The 16,406-nt window shown below is 62.1% G+C and overlaps 1 protein-coding gene across 2 annotated transcripts in view; it reads right to left on the bottom strand.

The window, feature by feature from the left end:
* Positions 1 to 2,032: 2,032 nt before the first annotated feature.
* Positions 2,033 to 16,406, bottom strand: part of DYNC1H1 (dynein cytoplasmic 1 heavy chain 1) — a 66,277-nt gene continuing 51,903 nt past the window's right edge. Inside the window, exons 49-78 of one of the 2 annotated variants that reach the window (XM_021081584.2) lie at positions 15,769 to 15,942; positions 15,549 to 15,668; positions 15,238 to 15,358; positions 13,532 to 13,727; positions 13,083 to 13,200; positions 12,791 to 13,006; positions 12,030 to 12,242; positions 11,792 to 11,919; positions 10,768 to 10,921; positions 9,892 to 10,038; positions 9,647 to 9,797; positions 9,239 to 9,492; positions 9,033 to 9,167; positions 8,855 to 8,949; positions 8,581 to 8,755; positions 8,310 to 8,385; positions 7,442 to 7,602; positions 7,241 to 7,352; positions 7,094 to 7,154; positions 6,882 to 7,005; positions 6,684 to 6,797; positions 5,944 to 6,114; positions 5,609 to 5,826; positions 5,416 to 5,519; positions 3,960 to 4,171; positions 3,478 to 3,631; positions 3,030 to 3,172; positions 2,754 to 2,922; positions 2,501 to 2,628; positions 2,033 to 2,381 (exon numbers count right to left, since the gene is read on the bottom strand). In XM_021081584.2, coding sequence (XP_020937243.2) covers positions 2,253 to 2,381; positions 2,501 to 2,628; positions 2,754 to 2,922; positions 3,030 to 3,172; positions 3,478 to 3,631; positions 3,960 to 4,171; positions 5,416 to 5,519; positions 5,609 to 5,826; positions 5,944 to 6,114; positions 6,684 to 6,797; positions 6,882 to 7,005; positions 7,094 to 7,154; positions 7,241 to 7,352; positions 7,442 to 7,602; positions 8,310 to 8,385; positions 8,581 to 8,755; positions 8,855 to 8,949; positions 9,033 to 9,167; positions 9,239 to 9,492; positions 9,647 to 9,797; positions 9,892 to 10,038; positions 10,768 to 10,921; positions 11,792 to 11,919; positions 12,030 to 12,242; positions 12,791 to 13,006; positions 13,083 to 13,200; positions 13,532 to 13,727; positions 15,238 to 15,358; positions 15,549 to 15,668; positions 15,769 to 15,942 — 4,473 coding nt within the window. In that variant the 3' untranslated portion in view covers positions 2,033 to 2,252. The remainder of the gene's footprint in view (positions 2,382 to 2,500; positions 2,629 to 2,753; positions 2,923 to 3,029; positions 3,173 to 3,477; positions 3,632 to 3,959; positions 4,172 to 5,415; positions 5,520 to 5,608; positions 5,827 to 5,943; positions 6,115 to 6,683; positions 6,798 to 6,881; positions 7,006 to 7,093; positions 7,155 to 7,240; positions 7,353 to 7,441; positions 7,603 to 8,309; positions 8,386 to 8,580; positions 8,756 to 8,854; positions 8,950 to 9,032; positions 9,168 to 9,238; positions 9,493 to 9,646; positions 9,798 to 9,891; positions 10,039 to 10,767; positions 10,922 to 11,791; positions 11,920 to 12,029; positions 12,243 to 12,790; positions 13,007 to 13,082; positions 13,201 to 13,531; positions 13,728 to 15,237; positions 15,359 to 15,548; positions 15,669 to 15,768; positions 15,943 to 16,406) is intronic. The other variant, XM_084970196.1, reaches the window with a different exon arrangement.

Here is a 16,406-nt window from a genome sequence, read left to right as displayed (position 1 = left end):
GAAGTTCCCAGGCTAGGGTTTGAATCTGGAGCTGGAGCTGCCATAGCTACAGCCACATCTGCGACCTACACCACAGCTCATGCCAACGCTGGATCCTTAACTCACTGAGCGAAACCAGGGATTGAACCTGCGTCCTCATGGATACTAGTCAGGTTTGTTACTGCTCAGCCACGACGGGAACTCCTTATGTGTATTTTTAAACCTTGACTCTGGGGGCGATGCTCTCTGGCTGACCTCCATCTTGGCCGTGGTTCTCGCCCGGTCCTCACTCCCCTTGGCACACATAGCAGCCTCCAGGAAGGTGTCTGGCTCTTGCAGTTGATGACAAGACGGAGTTTTGAAAGAATATTTAAAACAAATGGGCCCAAACACTGAGGTGGAGGCGAGGCCGTAGAAGGGCGGCTCAGTGGCTGGGGGAATTCTCCTGCGGACTCCCCAGGGCTGCCCCGAGGCCTGAGAAGCCACCTCTGTTCCTTCCTGTCGTGTTTCTGGTTTTCTGAGCAGGTGTTTTGTTGGTGCCACAGGATCGTGGGGTCTTGGTGGGGTGACATCTGACAGAGAAGAGGTGGTGGGGGGCTTGCTTTCTTTTCTTGTCTGAGCCTTTAAAAACTTGCCAGCAGGGAGGATCGGAGCCCCTCACTGTGGCCGCAGCCCCAGCAGCAAGCTGTCCTGAGCCTTTAAGTAATCCAGGAGCAGAGGTGTGACCTGACCCTCCTGGCAGGTGGGGTTGGGGGGCTGGCCTGTGTGGGTGCCGTCCACACTCCCCCAGTGCCCCCTCTGCCAGCTCTGCCGCTGTGGCCATCGTCCAGCATGACCCTGGGGAGGGCGGTCTGAGGTGGGGACCCCTCCCTTGGGCCCCATGGACTGAGCTGCCGGGGTGAGGCCGGGAGGTAGTGAGTAGGGGCCGCAGGTACTCCTGCGGGGTCTGCACGGAACCCTGGATGGGAGCCTCAGTCAGTCCTGGGCCTGTGGCGCCCCCCGCCCCTGCCGCCCAGGCAGAAGGCAGGTAGACTCAGGTCCCAGGCTGGAGCAGCTTCTGCTCCTGACCACTGGACCACAGTCCACGCCTCCGTTTGGGGAGCTTGCCCTGCGACTCCCCCCCAGCCAGGCCTCGGGGTCTCTAGGCTGTTGTTCCTTCTGTGTGCCAGGAGCCTTGGCTGGCACACCAGCCTCTGTGCGTGGGACCCTCGCTCATCAGTGGGGCGGGCGTGGAAGGGTCAGGCGGAGACCTGTGTCCACAGCGGGCTTGTGGCATCACTAGCTCTCAGGTGACCTCCTGCAGCACCGCTCAACACGCCCACTGACTAAAGGAAAGCTGAAAAGCCTTTTTTGCTTTTTTAGGGCCACACCAGAAGCATATGGGGGGTCTCAGGCTGTGTCTAATCAGAGCTACCACTGCTGGCCTACGCCACAGCCCTAGCAACACGGATCCGAGCCACATCTGTGACCTACACCACAGCTCACGGCAGCATCTGATCCCCCACCTGCTGAGCGAGGCCAGGGATCAAACCCACAACCTCATGATTACTAGTCAGTACATTTCCTCTGTGCCATGACGGAAGCTCCCTAAAATGCCTTGTTTATTGGTTCAGGGAGAATGTAAAATGGGCCCCAAGGGCAGGGCTGGCAGTCCCATCTCAGACTGCCGCTCTGCTGGAGCCTGAATGTGGCAGCCCACCAGCCAGGCCAACAGGTTTTCATTGCAGGGCCTGAACCATTGCCCATCCACCCTGGCAGCTCGTGTGAGGCCCCCGCACAGGCCAGAAGCCGGTTTCACCGGGGACCACACCCCACCCACCCCGGCTGAGAATGGCACGTGGCCAGTCACCCCACCAAGCGCCTCCACCTGCAGCTGCCTGAGGACCATGGGAACGAAGGCGCCAAGGAGGGGACAGCGTGAGGCCCCATCTGTGACGCACAAGCCCCCTGCGCCAGGGGCTGCAGGCGGGTCCAGGGTGGCCTCCGGGTCAAAAGAAGCTGAGGGAGCTCGGCCCGCCCGCCCGTTCCTGGCTGAGATGAGGCCGGAGCCGCGTCATGCTTAGTGTTTTATTTCGTACAAGCCACCCGGGGCCCTCCAACCACGTCCGGTTTCCCGCCCGCGTCCACGCCCGCCGTCAGGCCTCATTCCACTTGCTCCAGCCTCGCCATCGACTTCCTCTGACAAGTCCGTACCCACCAAACGTTTTAACGACGGACAAAGGTTAAATATTGGTTTGACTGTTCCAGAAAGGGAGCGCTAGGCAAGGTGCGTTTCACTCGGTGCAGAGGACGGCGACGCCGCGCTCGTAGAAGCTGCGTGGGTCCTCCTTGGTGGCGATTTCGAAGTCCACCGTGAAGATGAGGTCCGCTCGGGTGAAGTTCAGGTAGACGGGAAGCGTCACCTGCGGGGAGGGCGGGTGCTCGCTGCTGCTGCTGCTGCTGCTGGGGGAGGGGGTGGGGGGTGAGGGCGCCCAGGGACGCAGCCCTCCCGGGGGCCCCGCAGTGGCCCCTGCCCGCTCACCACGTTGGCCTTTTTCTCCGCGTTGGTCTGCTTGACCCAGCGCAGCTGCGTCAGGGGCAGGACGGTGGAGATGGCGTTGGACAGCGAGAGCTTGTTGTTGCTGCACGTGGCCCCCTGGAGCTTCAGACCTGGGGAGGGAGTCGGGGGCTGGGGTGCAGCACCAGCGCCGGGGCCCAGCCCCCGGGCGGACCTACCACTCGCGGAACCACCAGCAGGGCCCCCGCGAGGGGCACTTCGAGCAGCCCCCACTCACCCGTGACCCCAAAGCTGCAGGCGTCCAGGGTGGCGCTCTGGGAGGTGGTGACAATGACCTCCAGGCAGAGCTCCTCCAGGGACCAGCTGTTGGCCTGGGCCACGTACTGCCTGGTGGCGGTGATGTAGGCCTCGGGCACAAACAGGCCTCCCAGGCACACGTGGATGTTCTGGGGAAGAAGCAGCCCCGGTGAGGAGCCGGGCCCCACGGTCCCTTGGCCCGGCCCGGCCAAACCCGCCTGCCCACCCCCCGCCCCCCCGGAACAGCCTTCGCCACCTTCAGCTCCTTGGCACCCCCGGAGGCAGCGGCCTGGGAGACGCTCTGCAGCTGCTTGATCCTCTCGCTGAAGTCCGACACCCACTGGATGACGGTCATGCCGGCGGGCACCGTGTAATGGGACCAGCTCCGGGGCAAAATCCCTGCAGGCGAGGGCCCGGCGTCCGTCCTGACCGCGTCCCCCCACCCAGGTGCCCACAGGGGCTGCTGTCCCACAGGCACCCTGGGGGCGCCCAGCACGCGAGCGGCTCCGTGGAGCTGCCCCTCAGGCCCTCGGGCCCCGTAGAGACACCCGGGCCCCCGCCCCCCGTGTTTCCCCCGAGACGGCAGAGGTGGGTAGAGCCTGTGCTAAGCAAGCGTTCAGGGAACCAGCGGAGGGAGAGAACGAGTTCTTGGGGAGCCCGAGCCCGCCCCGCCGGGACCCGACCCCGCGGCAGCGAGCGCGCACCTTTCACCAGCTCGTTGATGAGCGTCCGCAGGTAGTTGGTCTGCTTCTTCTTGCCCTCGCACACCTGCACCACGTCAGCCAGGTCCTGGCGCACGTCCTGCAGCAGCCTGGCGCCCATCTTCACCTCTCTCTCAAAGAATCTGAACAGGGGGTCCTGAGCGCATGGACGGGACGGACAGAGGAGGCCGGGGTGAGAGGGGCCGAGAAGAAAACCAGGGCACCTGCCCCGGAAGCCCCGGACGCAGAGCCCCATGCAGGCCACTCACGGCGTCGCCTGGGCGCTGCTGTGAGCGGATGAGACTCCGTGAAGCCGGGCCCCCGGCAGCTGCGGCCCGTGCCGCACGGAGGGAGAACGGCTGCGTTGGCCTCCGTCTCCTCGTGGGAGACGAGCCCCTCCACTCGGGGTTTCTGGCCAGGCTACCGAGGCCCGGCTCTGCCCCCCCGGGACCACCCCAAGCCCGCGGACACGGGGCGGCCGCCACCTTGATGTTGTCCACCGTGCGCTTGAGGTGGCTCAGCGTCTGCGGGATGAGGTGCAGCCAGTTGGAGGCGGTGGTGTGCAGCGTCCTCATCCAGGCGGGGCGCCCGTCGGCCGTGGAGTCCGTCCGCGTCTTCTTCTCCGTCTCCGCGTAGGCCAGGTCGTCCTCGTCCTCCAGCATCTGCATCTTCAGCATCTTGCTGATCATGTCCACGCCTGCGCGCGGGGACGGCAGCAGGGCAGAGGGAAACAGGACAGGGACCTCAGGCCACGCGGTGCATTTGGACAGGAGCAGCCACGCAGCCCGCCAGGCGCCGCGCAGCCCGCCAGGCACCACGCAGCCCGGGCTTCTAGAGCCCAGAGGGCGGCCCGGCCAGAAAGGTCAGGCGGCACCGACAGAGGAAACACCGGTCGGGGGCTGAACCAGCGGCAAAGAGCAGCGGCCTGGGTGCCCCGACCACCTGCCCTGTTAACGCGTGACCGCTTCTGGCCGGGAAGACGCTGTGGTGGCCTCAGGTGTGCTCTGGACTCCGCCTGTGCCTCTCTGTCCTCGCCTTAGGCTTGGGGTCCCCACCCCTGAGCAGCGCTGCCACTGGGGGGCTGGACCGGAGAGGTTAGGGCTCCCTTTCCCCAAGCCAGGCCCGTGTGTATTCACGCCTCACGGCCTCCACGTGTGGCACATGACCCTGAACTTCCCAAACTGCGTGTGAGGTCCTGAGCCGAGCCCTGGCACGGGCCAGTCAGTGGTCACTACGGGGTTGAGGGGACCCAGATGCTGGTCACCACAGCAGGCAGCGGCAACCTGAGGACACGCGGGCGCTTCTGCGCTAGAGAATGCCCCCCACCCGTCACCAGCACCCAGGCCTTGAACCCTCCTCTGCTTCCTGACCGGATCCACGACTCAACTGCTGAAAGCCTGCCGTTCCCCTTAGTCCCCTGTGGGGCCTTCCAGGGCCACCACCCCACAGTGAGGTCCTGCCTGCTGGCTGTGGGCCTGGCAAAACACTCGTCTCCTGGCCTGTTTCCAGAAGATGTCTGGCCGAGATCAGCGCTTCAAGTGTGGGCATCTTAGCACCCCCAGCTCTGAGTCCCTGGGACGGGGCCTGGGAACGTGCATTTCTAAAGTTGCTGGTGAGGCCGTGGCTGCTGGTCTGGGGACCACACTCCGAGAACCACTGGGTTAGGTGCCTTTGTGAAGAGTCTTAAAATAGAGCTCTACAAAGTATATGCCAATAAAAGAGGCTAACGGCTTTTAAATGTCACTTCATGCCAGGAATTCAATATTTTAAAGGAAAAAAGGTGAAACCTTTTCTGAACCTGAGACAAAACCTAAATGCAACCGACTGCCAGCCCCTGACATGGATCCTGAGCCTTCTCCCCAGAACAGGCTGTACCGCGGAAGAGATGCCCACTGGAGCAGGACATTGCCCCTGCTGCGGCGGCGGGCGGCGTGTACCCACCCTGGGTGGTGAGCAGGACCCTCTCGGCGTTGTTGGGGAGGCCCAGCCAGGAGGGCGTCTGGGTGTCAGGGAGCAGCTCCACCCACTGCACGAACTCCTCCCGCCTGGAAAAGCAGCACCGTCGTTACCACCGTCAGCGCGGCGCCGGAAGTGCCTGCTGCCTGCTCGGCGGGTCCCGGGGGAGGGCACGCACCTGATGCCGTCCGGCATTTGGATGTCCTTGTGCCCGTCGACCTTGCAGGCCAGCTTAAACTCACTGTCGAAACTCCTGGTGGTGAAGAGCCGCTCCAGGAACGTGTTGAGCAGACGCTGGTCGAACTCGTTGTCCACGCGCCCGCCGTAGATGGACTGGGCCATCAGGGTCTTTAGCGCTGACCAGGGGATCTTATCTGGCGAGATGTTCTGCCTCCCCTGGGGAGGAGCAGCCGGTCAGCGCGTGGGGTGGGGGCTCCCTCCTCGCCCCCACGGCAGACAGCACCCGAGCCTCACGTGCCCCCTTCCGCCCCGCCAGACACAGCCCACGCCTGCCTTTGCCGTGTCGTCCAGCCACGTGTCCACTGTGTCGCAGGCCGACCGCAGGTCAGACTCCCCGAACTCATACTTCTTCGACCAGCCCAGGGGCGCGTAGCGTAGGCGCTCCTGGATGATGGCGTGGAACCAGGCCAGCAGGAAGTACAGGCGCGCACGCTCGTTGGGAGACTAGAGGGGGACAGTCAGCAAGGAGAGGTCACCCGGAAGCAGCCCCTCGATCGAGGAAGCAAATGCGTGCCGAGCCCGCCGGAGTCAAAGCCTCGGGAAGCGCTTTCCACGCAGCAACACCAGACCCCCCGGCCTGAGTGATGAGCGCGAGCCCTGTGGCCGAGAGAAAACCGGGCCAGTGTCCTACTGCAAGAGATGTGGCTCCAATCACGCCGGTAAGAGAAGTTACCTGGCCAACAAAAAATGACTCAGAAGACACAAGTTTTCTAAAAATGGCAGAAAAGGTGGATTACGAGACAAAATGTGTCTGTTTTCGTTGGTCTGGTTTGTTGGGGGGCGGGGCTTGCCCATAGCCTGTGGCCATTCCCAGGGCAGAGACTGAACAACCCAAGCTGCAGCAGTGACAACACTGGATCCTTAGCCCAGGGAACTCCGGATTATGGAACAAAATGAAATAGCGCTGAAGAAGTAGAGGCAGAACTGCTGCAAAATCCATGCCATGAGCCCCCAGCCCGCCGCCCATGAGCCCAGGGTCGGCTGCCGCTCGGGGCAGGCCCCACGGCGCCCACCTTGCAGATCCGAGAGACGGGGACGCTGCTGAAGGTCCTCAGCATGTTGGCCTTCACCCCCGGGGGCGGCTCGAACACGAAGATGCGGCCCGCGCGGAGCAGGTTCACGGGCACCTGCGGGAGGCAGGGCGCCCGTCACCGGCACTGTCTCCGCCGCCGGCTCCGCGGGGGCGGTGCCGAGCCCGCTGCGCCACCCACCTTGGGGTTGATCTCCATGGTGAGGAAGAGCCTGAAGCAGGCGTGCGGCTGCAGGGAGTGCAGCTTCTTCTCCAGCTGCATCAGCCAGCCCGGGGCCAGGTGGACGTTCTTCAGCATCACCCACCTGCGGGCGGGACAAGGCCCCCGCCTCAGCGCACGCCGCCCCGGGTCCCTGGGCTCTTCTCCGGCCTCCCAGGGCAAGAGCAGCCTACCTGCCCGACTTCACGGCTGTGTTGATGGCCTTGTCCGCCTGGTTAAAGCCTTCCGCCGAGCCTGGTACCAGAACGCTTGGGGTCAGCACGCTGGCCTCGGACCGCAACGCCCCCGCTGAGCGCTGAGGCCTCGGGCCCTGCCCTTACCGATGGCGATGGACGTGATCTGCGTGTTCTGCTCGGCGGCGAGGTCCTCCACGTGCCCGCTGGCGTCGTAACCGGGCACGGAGCACATCAGGACAGGGGTGTTTGGCTTTACCTGCGGCCGGGGAGTCGGAGAGAGGTGAGAGCACGGCCCAGGCGACAGCGTGGCTGCCGAGGAGGGGAGCCCGGGCGGCCGCAGCGCACCTCTGTGTCCACGATGTGGGTCAGGTCCAGCGGCTGCTCCATGATGGACATGAAGGACTCCCCGAGGTTGGTGGACACAAACACGTGGGCCATGGCCAGCAGGCGGTCGGGGCGGAAGGCCTGGATCAGGAGCAGGCGGTGGATGGCCTGCCCGATGGGAGCTGAAACGAGGCAGGGTTGGGGCTCTGAGACGCGTCCCCGCCTGGGCCGTTCCCTGCTCCGCACACGCAGCGTCCAAGACTCAGCTCAAAGCACACCCCAAATCACGATGTCCCTCCCATCCTCTCTGCCTGCGCGTTGTCACAAAAGCCTCCAGTCACAGCTGTGACAAGGCCTATGCCTGGGTCTCTTGGCGGGTTCCGGCGGCCCTGATTTTTAGTGGCTGCGTATACCTGTTCCTGGAGACGCCCTGAAGTGTCTCAAATGCTAAGTCACAGGGACCCCACAGTGACCACTGACCTGGACCTCACCCGCCTTTTCCTCCCCATCCGGCTCAAAACCAGCCAGTTTTCCCTAAATGCTGGGCAAGGACTTCCCAATCTATTTCTTTCTCTTTTTTTGGCCAAACCTGTGGCGCTTGGAAGTTCCTGGGCCAGGGACTGAACCTGTGCCACAGCAGTGACCATGCTGGATCCTTAACCCGCTGAGCCACACAGACACTCTCTTTAGAAAAAGGAATTAGGAATTTTTTGCTTTCCTACTTCCAAGCCGCTTCCTAAAGTTTTAACACCAAAATACTCAGGGATCTGAGCAGTCAGCGGCTTCTGTTTCTCGGGAGCAGCAGGATGGCCGGATCTAAGCAGCAGAGCCCAATTTTACGCTCGGGTCCCGACAGAGAAGGACAGGGAGAGGCCTGGCCGGGGCTTACTTGCAGGGTTCTCTTCACTCCAGAGGTGCGGCACCGTCTGCTCCGGGGAGCTGCTGTCCAGCCAGATGCTAAACTGCTGTGGAGACAAGGGTGGAGGCGTCTCCGTGGAGCAGAGCCCACCTCTGCAGGCAGGGAGGGCGGGACTGATGCGTGAGATGTCGGATGTGAGAAGACCACACACCACGACCTTCTGGGCTCCACGCGACGCGTGAACCCGTCGCCGACTGCCCTGGGAGAGCTGTCCAGCGGGGGTGCACCCGAGACCACTTACCTCGTCTGCCTGGACCTTCGCGATGAGGTCTTTAAAGGCAGGGAGGCAGCTCAGCCTCACCACGGCCTCCGCCTGCTCCACCGTCAGGCCCGGGATCTTGGGTGTGGAGCCCGCACTCAGCACGATCTCCTTCCCTCGCAGGAAGTGCTGGAACTCGGCCTCGTAGGTGGGCTCCCTGGGGGGCAGCGGGGAGAGTCAGCGAGCGTCCCTCAGATGCACTCGCCATCACTGGAGGACCACTAGCGGCTCAGGGGAGAAAAAATCCCCGACTCACCCGACGGTGCCCTTGAGCTTGATCCTGGCCAGCAGCATGGCGAAGGTGATGTGGTCCTGGTGCAGCATGCCTCGGGCCACCCGGTTAAACGCCACCTGGGGACGGAGGCAGGAAGCACCGCCGTCCCTGGGGAGCCCCACCCGCCCCCCGTCCCCCGCCCCGCCGGGCCGCGTGGTACCTGGAAGAGGTCCTTGGTGATGATGCAGAGACGCTGCGTGTGGTCGGTCACGCCCTTCAGGTTGGGGTTCTCGTACAGGACGTTGTGATAGATGTCCAGGAAGAACTGCAGCGAGTACTGGTACAGGAAGTGTATCTGAAAGGGCGTGAGGAGCGTGAGCAGGGCCCTGGGCGAGGAGCCCCCCGCCCCGCCTGCCGCACGCTCACCTGCTTGAGGGACTCCATGGTGAAGTAGATGCTGCTGCAGGCCGTGGACAGGGGCAGGTACTGCTGGGACACGGTCTCCACCTCCTGCATCACGATGTCCGTCTCCTCCACCTTGCGCGTCACCTCGGCCGCCTCCCTCTTCAGGTTCTCCAGGGTCGTTATGATGGTGTCGTCATCCAAGATGCGTCCCTTCACCTCGTTCAGGGCTTGGAGCAGCGATTTCTCCAGCTGCCGTAAGCGCAGCTGAAACTCCCCTTAAACAACCAAAACGCCCCGAGTTCACGCCAGCGCTCGTGTTCTTTCCAAGGAAAGCTCTGAAGCGTCAGGGAGCAGGCGGGAGCACCCCGTCCTGCGGAGGCGCAGCCCCTAAGCCAACCCGAACCCGAACCCGAACCCTCCAAGCCGTACCTTGGAGTTTGAGAAGGTCGGATCGTTTTTCGTCCACGTCCGGTCTTTCTGCTTTGAGAACTTCATTGAGACACTGGCTCTGCAAGCTGCTGCGGGTGACGGTGAAGTTGACGAAGGTCACCCGGGAACAGAGGTCCGGGGGGAACTCCACCTGCCGGGAGGGGCCACAGACCAGGCGGCGGTGACGCGGTGGCCCCGCCTGCCGCTGCCCCGCCACCTCTCGACTGGAGGGCCTTGCTCCTTACGGTTGGGTCTCGGGTGGACAGGAAGATGACAAAGGACGGTGACAGATCTATGTCCTGGTCCCCGAGGGTGATCAGCACTCTGCCCCCCGTTCGCCGGACCTCACGGTTCAGCACCGGATTCAGAACTGGGTCGTAGCTCTCCACGTCCTGCGTGTGTACATGGGAGAGCTGGAGACGCTGAGAGCCTCACAGCCTTTATTTTCCTCCAAATAACTGGCTCCCTACTTCAGAGAAGGGCATCTCCCCACAAGCCCCCAGCCGTTTAGCCCTGCACTGCTCCCCACATGGCTGCTGGGCACACACGGCTACTTGAGTACAGATAAAACCCCTGTCCCTTAGTGAACTGGCCCCGGGAAGCGCTCAGCAGCCACCGTGCAGTTCAGCACAAGTTCCAGGGCGTCTCTTTCCCCGAGGAGTCCCAGCGGGCAGTGACAATCGAGACGACGTGCAAGTCCTTCTTCTTCTTCCCTTTTTTGGCTGCAACTGCGGGGTGGGTTCAATCCCTGGCCCAGGGACTTCCATGTGCCATGGGTGCAGCTAAAAACGTACTTTAAATCAGCTGCGGCCCGCGTAAGCGCCCAGGCTAGAGATCAAAGCCACGCCGCAGCAGTGACGATGCCAGATCCTTAACCCGCTGCACCACCAGGGAACTCTCTCAGTGAAATTTTATGCCCCAAACTGCTTTTGATGGACTTCTTACAATCTCAGACCTTCACCTTTGCATTCGTATCAAATGACATCTGACAAAGTTCCAAAAGCGGCCCTGTCATCATGCGGTTCAGCTCAGTCCACCTCAGCTGCGTCGGCAAACACCTGCAGCCAGCCCCAACGGCAGGGCCTCCTGGAGGCGGGGCGGGAGGACGTCGAGGCACCCACCTGGACCAGAAGGGGGTTGCCGAATCGCAGGGCGCTCTCCAGGTTCTTCCGGAAGGCGTCGTCCAGGAAGCTGGTGCGCGTGATCTTGCGGTCCTTGTACTCGTTCATGATGAACTCCGTGGCCTGCCCCGAGGGGTCGATGATCAGCGGGTACCTGCGGGCGGGGCGGGACGCAGGTCAGAGAGGCCGGCCCGCCAAGGCGCCGGGCCCAGGCGTGTTCCCAGGGTTAGCGGCAGAGACAACCTGGCCCAGGATGAAGGCTAAGATCCTCTTTCCGAGGACCTTCTGTGAGGAGGAGGCCGCTCGAGCCCAGGCTCTGCTAAGGGCTGGAGCTGGGCCTCTTCTCTGTCCGGGACACAGAGGTGCTGCTTCTGTCTGAGGGCCGAGCGCACTGCGCTGGGACTGCCCCGGACAGCAGTGCGAACACCAGAGCTGCGGCAGCACCAAGAGCCGACGATAGTCCCCCGAGAGATGCTGTCCTGACACCCATAAGGCACAGAGAGGCCAATGTGATTTGTCCAGGGTCACACAGCTCATTAGCGGCACCCATGGACGTGGAAATTCCTGAGCCAGGGACTGAACCTGTGCTGCCATGGGAGCCTGTGTCACAGCTGTGGCCACGCCAAATTTGAACCCACTGCTCCACAAGGGAACGTCCTAAAAGCATCTCAAAAAGCACACAGTTCACACATGTGCTGGTACACAATGCAGAAGCTCCGGAGGGGGCTGTGGTGATAAAGACGCGCCGCCCTCCCCACCAGTCTCTGGTCCACGGAGGAGGTTCGGGCGTTTACAGACACGCGAGTCCGCTGGGGGCGGGGTGGGGGGGCATCCGCTTCAGACAGTTGCGCAAGAACCACGTCCGCAGAACCCAGACGTCCCGACATCCCGACCATCGGGGCGGGGGGCCTGCAGGCCACGCCCGGCTTTCTGCTCTCCTCTCAAAGGTGTTCGGTAAACAGGGCCAAAATGACAGCACCGTCCACCAAAGCGTCCGGCGTGTCCCCGGTGGCCTGGCACGCACCTGTTGAAGCGTTTGAGCATGATGGCGTTTTCCGTGCACAGGTCGTCCGCGGGCAGGGAGCTGGCCTGCCAGCGCAGGCGCTCGTCGGCGTTGGACAGGTACTCCGTCCTGGCGATGTCTGTGCGGAACTGAAAGCGAGCGCACTTACCCTCCCACGTCCCCGGAACCGTGGGGGCTCCGCTGCGCGGCGAGGACGGCGCACCGCCTCCCGGACGCCACCTGCTCCCGGGACGGCTACCTGGATGTTGGCTTGCTGCAGGTGATGGGACCAGGTGGTGAACAGGTTCTGACGCATCTGCTGGTCAAAGTAACCCGCGTAAGCGATGAACGCGGCGGACAAGAGACAGTCCCCGGCGATGGTGGACATCTGATTTTTGAAAGTTTCACTGGTTTTCTCCCATCGTTCCCGTTCAGCAGACAAACTCTTCAGAAGCGCAGTGCTCCGGTTTACCTAAGAGGAAAACCAAGCGAGACCTAGGCTGAGAAGCTCCAGTCAGTCCCTGCCCATCGCGTGCAGGGTTTGGGAGGGCTGGACAGAGGGCGCCCTCGAGCCGTCCAGGCCCCCGGGGAGGAGGGCCCAGGTCCCAGACTGAGGCCAACACGGGCTCAGTCTGGGTGGAGGGAGCTCAGCGTCAGCCCTGAGGCTGTGCCTGAGCAGCTGTGGGGGCCTCGGGGGGGGGGGGGGCCTCTAGGTGAGGGCGGCCTGGATGGGAGGAGACTGAGGAGCCTGTTCTGAGGATCCCAGAGAGGGGTGGGTGTGAGTGGCGGGGCCTGAGAGGAGGCCGAGGGATGGACAGGAGGCCTTGTGGGAACACGCGGGGCTGGATCTGGCCGCGAGGCTGTTCACTGGCTTTAGACTGCCCGGCTGGTGTCCAGCTAAGGGCTCCCTGTGAGCGCGCAGGGCAGCGCAGGGGAGGCCCGGGAGGCCCCCAGGAGCCGCCGCCGCCGAGGCCACAGCGCTCCGGGCGGCAGGAGGGCTGCCGGCCACGGCGGCCTTACTTTGGCTTCGACAGCAGCCAGGTCCGCCTTGATGGCCTGGGCCTCGGAGATCAGGACGGCGTACTCCTCCTTGTAGCGGGCGATGCTGGCCTCCAGGTCTCGGATCATCTGCTCCACCTCGTTGGCCTTCTGCTGGTTGTCCTTGGCGTCGTCCTCCAGCTTCTGCAGCTCGTTCCGCAGGGGCTCCACCCGCTTCAACATGTCTGCGTAGTTGAGCTGCGGAGGGCGGGCCGGCTGTGGGTAAAGGGGCCGGGCAGGAGGCCCTCCCGTGGGGGCTCCCGCGCGGGCTCACCTGGGCGATGGCCCACTTGACCATGGGCCCGCAGGCCAGCGAGGCGCGGTTGACGATCTCGTAGTTGTAACTGGGGTTGGACATGTAATTCTTCTTCATCTTCTCCCTGATGGCATCGCTGCAGAGGAGGAACGGCGTTTCTAGGCACGCGCGGGGCAGACAGCACGTCTTTAGGGGATCAAAACGTGCAGACCGGAGCCCGTGCCCATCTGTCGCTCCAGGGACCAGAGGAGGAGCCAGAGGGACCCTCGTTCTCGGGTGATGGGGACACCGCTGCCGGGAGAGGCTGCCCCCCCGCCCCCTTCCCCCAGGAGACCGGCTGTTTGCGGGCCAGAGACAAGTGTCCTGCTGCCGGGAAAGGGGTCAGAGAACCACCGTCCGGAAGCGGGGCAGGAATCCTGGGAAGAGTCTGGGGAGGCCGCCGCGGCGGCGTCCGCGTGCGCCGTCACCTGATCTCCTCGGCGGAGAAGTTGACGATGGTGGGGATGAAGTTCTCCCGCATGATGATGGAGCGGATCTGCTTCCAGTCCGTGGTGCTCTCGCCCAGCAGCAGGCAGATGGACTCGAGCGCCAGCTTCACGGCGGCCGGAGGGTTGGCCATGGACCGCACCTCCACCAGGTGCTGCTTCTTTATGGACTTCACGGCTGGGGGCGGGGAGGACACGGTGAGAGGGGCCGAGCCACAGCCAGGCGCTGCGACCCCCTCGGAAAAGGGACGGGTGCTCAGAGATCGAAGAGCACGGAGGACGGGCTGTCTTACACCCCGGGAGGGCTGAGGTAGCCGGGCTTTCACAGAATTACGAATGGAAGGAAATGCTTATTACTTTTTAATAATGACGGTACTGAGCCCAATTGCAACATGCCGTAAAAAGCAGGATAGTATCGTTACAAAAGTCTGACAAATCCTCATTGGTGCCTTTACTTCTGTGAAGGTTTAAACATTTAAAAAAATAAGACTGTTCATTTACTCTGCACCAGCTAAACAAAGATACTTTCAATAGGCTACAATTCAAACGTTATCGGACTGGCTGGGTGAAGATATGGAATTAGCAGCTCTAAAAAACGGGACTCCTTCCCACAGACTGAAATGCACATTTTTCCAGCCTAAACTTTTATTAAAACTCCTTTTTTTTCCTGGCTGTGCCTGCACCATGTGGAAGTTCCCAAGCCAGGGATCCAACCCAGTTCACAGAAGTGACCAGGGACACTGCAGCGACAATGCCGGATCCTTAGCCTGCCATATCCCAAGAGAACTCCTACAGTGTTTTCAAACAGTAATTATTCAGTGCAGGTAAAAGCTAAATTAAATTCTCTTCTAAACCCAACTCTGAATGGAAATCTACACTTTGGGGGGTGCATTTAATTTAATCCCCGCTTTTTAGGGCCACAGATGCGGTGTATGGAGATTCCCAGGCTGGGGGTCAAACTGAAGCTGCAGCTCCCGGCCTGCACCACAGCCACAGCAGCGCAGGATCCGAGTCGTGCCTGCCATCGATACCACAGCTCACGACAACACCGGATCCTTAACCCAAGGAAGGAGGCCAGGGATTGAACCCACGTCCTCATGTAGATACTAGTCCTAAGCCACTAGAGGAACTCCTTGGGTGGTGCATTTCAATTGCTCTCCTTGTGTGATGTAACGAGCTCAGGTTATTAGCAATACGTTAAAGGCTGGTGGGCAGGAAGGGCACAGGGTCAAGGCCACTCCTGGCGACTGTGGACTGCAAGTGAGACAGCCTGAGGGGCCCTGCCCTCCTCCCGCAGCATTTCACAGGCACAGGACTGGAAAAGGAAGTGACTGCATCACAACTGCATCAGTAATCACTGGTCAGACCAGGACACGCTCAGAAAACACGATGGCAATGCAGCATACTTTACATCTCTGAGTAGTTTTCAAGTCAGGGACTTATAAATGGCATATTTATGAAATTACTGCTAGATTAAAAAGTGTGGATTACTAACTTATTCAGTCCCTTTTCTCAGGACACGGGTCGCACTACGCAGCCTAGCTTTAAGAGACGAGGGCAGTCTGGGGTATCTGGAAAAACCTCTGGAGACGTAGCCAACACGCTTTTGGAAACAGACACAGCTGGGACCTGGGAAGGCTGTGCCGTCCCCCCGCCCCGGGGCCAGGCCTCCGACGGCGTGCACACACCATTCTGGGCCTCGATGACAGCCGGCTCCACCTTGTCCAGGTCCTCCTTGACGCTCATCTGTTTGTCTGCGATGACTTCCTGCTGCTTGTGCAGCTGCTCCTGGATTTCCTGGCTCATGACCTGGAGAGGAGGCCGGCTTAGCTCTGGGGTCGGTGCTGATCAGGGTGTTCCGTGAACCCTAAAACAGCACACCCTGGATACCCACCCGCCCACCGCGGACCTGTGCCCCCAACCATCTCAGACCAAACCCCCTCACAAGACTGAGCACGCCTGGCCCACGCCGGCCCCGGTTCCGGAAACAAACAGGTACCTTTTTCTTCTCAGCCTCCTGCTGGTCCTTCACCATCTTTTTCAGCTTGTCGTTGGCCGCCGCGTTCTTCACCTCCAGCTCCTGGCTCTTGATCCTGAGGTCCCGACGCAGCTCCTCCACCTGCGGAACGAAACCACACGAGGGACCAGAACCACGCAGGGGTTACCCACCGGGAGCTCAGCCCGCCCACCGCCTCAGGGACAGGCATGCCCTGACGAACCTGGTCCACCGTCTCTTTGATCTTCCTGAGCCCAACGTTCAGGTGCATCTGCTGCTCCTCCAGCTCGCTCCGCTTCTCGTGGAACAGGTTGGCGTAGTGATTGATGAAGTCCAGGTAGTGGCGAGGCGTGATGGCCATGGTTCTGCCTCCTCGCTTTGCCAGCCGAGCGTTCGCCTTTTAGAAAATAAAGCCGATCTCCTGACTCTCTGACCTCAAAATCCACTGTTCTGCCTGTGTGACGTGGTGGTGCGGCCCAGCCCTCGAGTCACGTCCCTCGAGCGGGGGTCTCAGCCCCCTGCGAGGTCTCAGGGTGCCCGCATGCCTAAGCTTTCTCCTCCAGCTTCTCCAGGAGAAGGCTCCACACTCCGCCCCTACATGAGCGCCAGTCATGCCCTCTCCCCTCTCCCGACTTGCAGCAGAAACCAAATGAGCCACAGCATCAGCCCGAGGCGCCGAGGGCTCAGCGCTCTGGTCCCTCGGGGGAGGGGTGTCTGAGGCTGGCCAGGGAGCTGCCCCACCCCATGGGTGCGGGGGTGGCAGGGCAGGGCCCACTGGGAGCCACGAGCTCAGGGTGGTTTTCACAGGGCCTTCCAGAAGGTAGCAGGCTGGACTCTTCTTTTTTTTTTTTTTTTTGTCTT

The sequence above is a fragment of the Sus scrofa genome, chromosome 7 (assembly GCF_054392235.1).
Source record: "Sus scrofa isolate SSC_HxYL_T2T_F1_AM1 chromosome 7, Sscrofa_HxYL_maternal_Yorkshire_Landrace_v2.0, whole genome shotgun sequence".
In the NCBI taxonomy this organism is placed as follows: domain Eukaryota; kingdom Metazoa; phylum Chordata; class Mammalia; order Artiodactyla; family Suidae; genus Sus; species Sus scrofa.
This window is presented reverse-complemented; position numbering and strand designations above follow the sequence as displayed.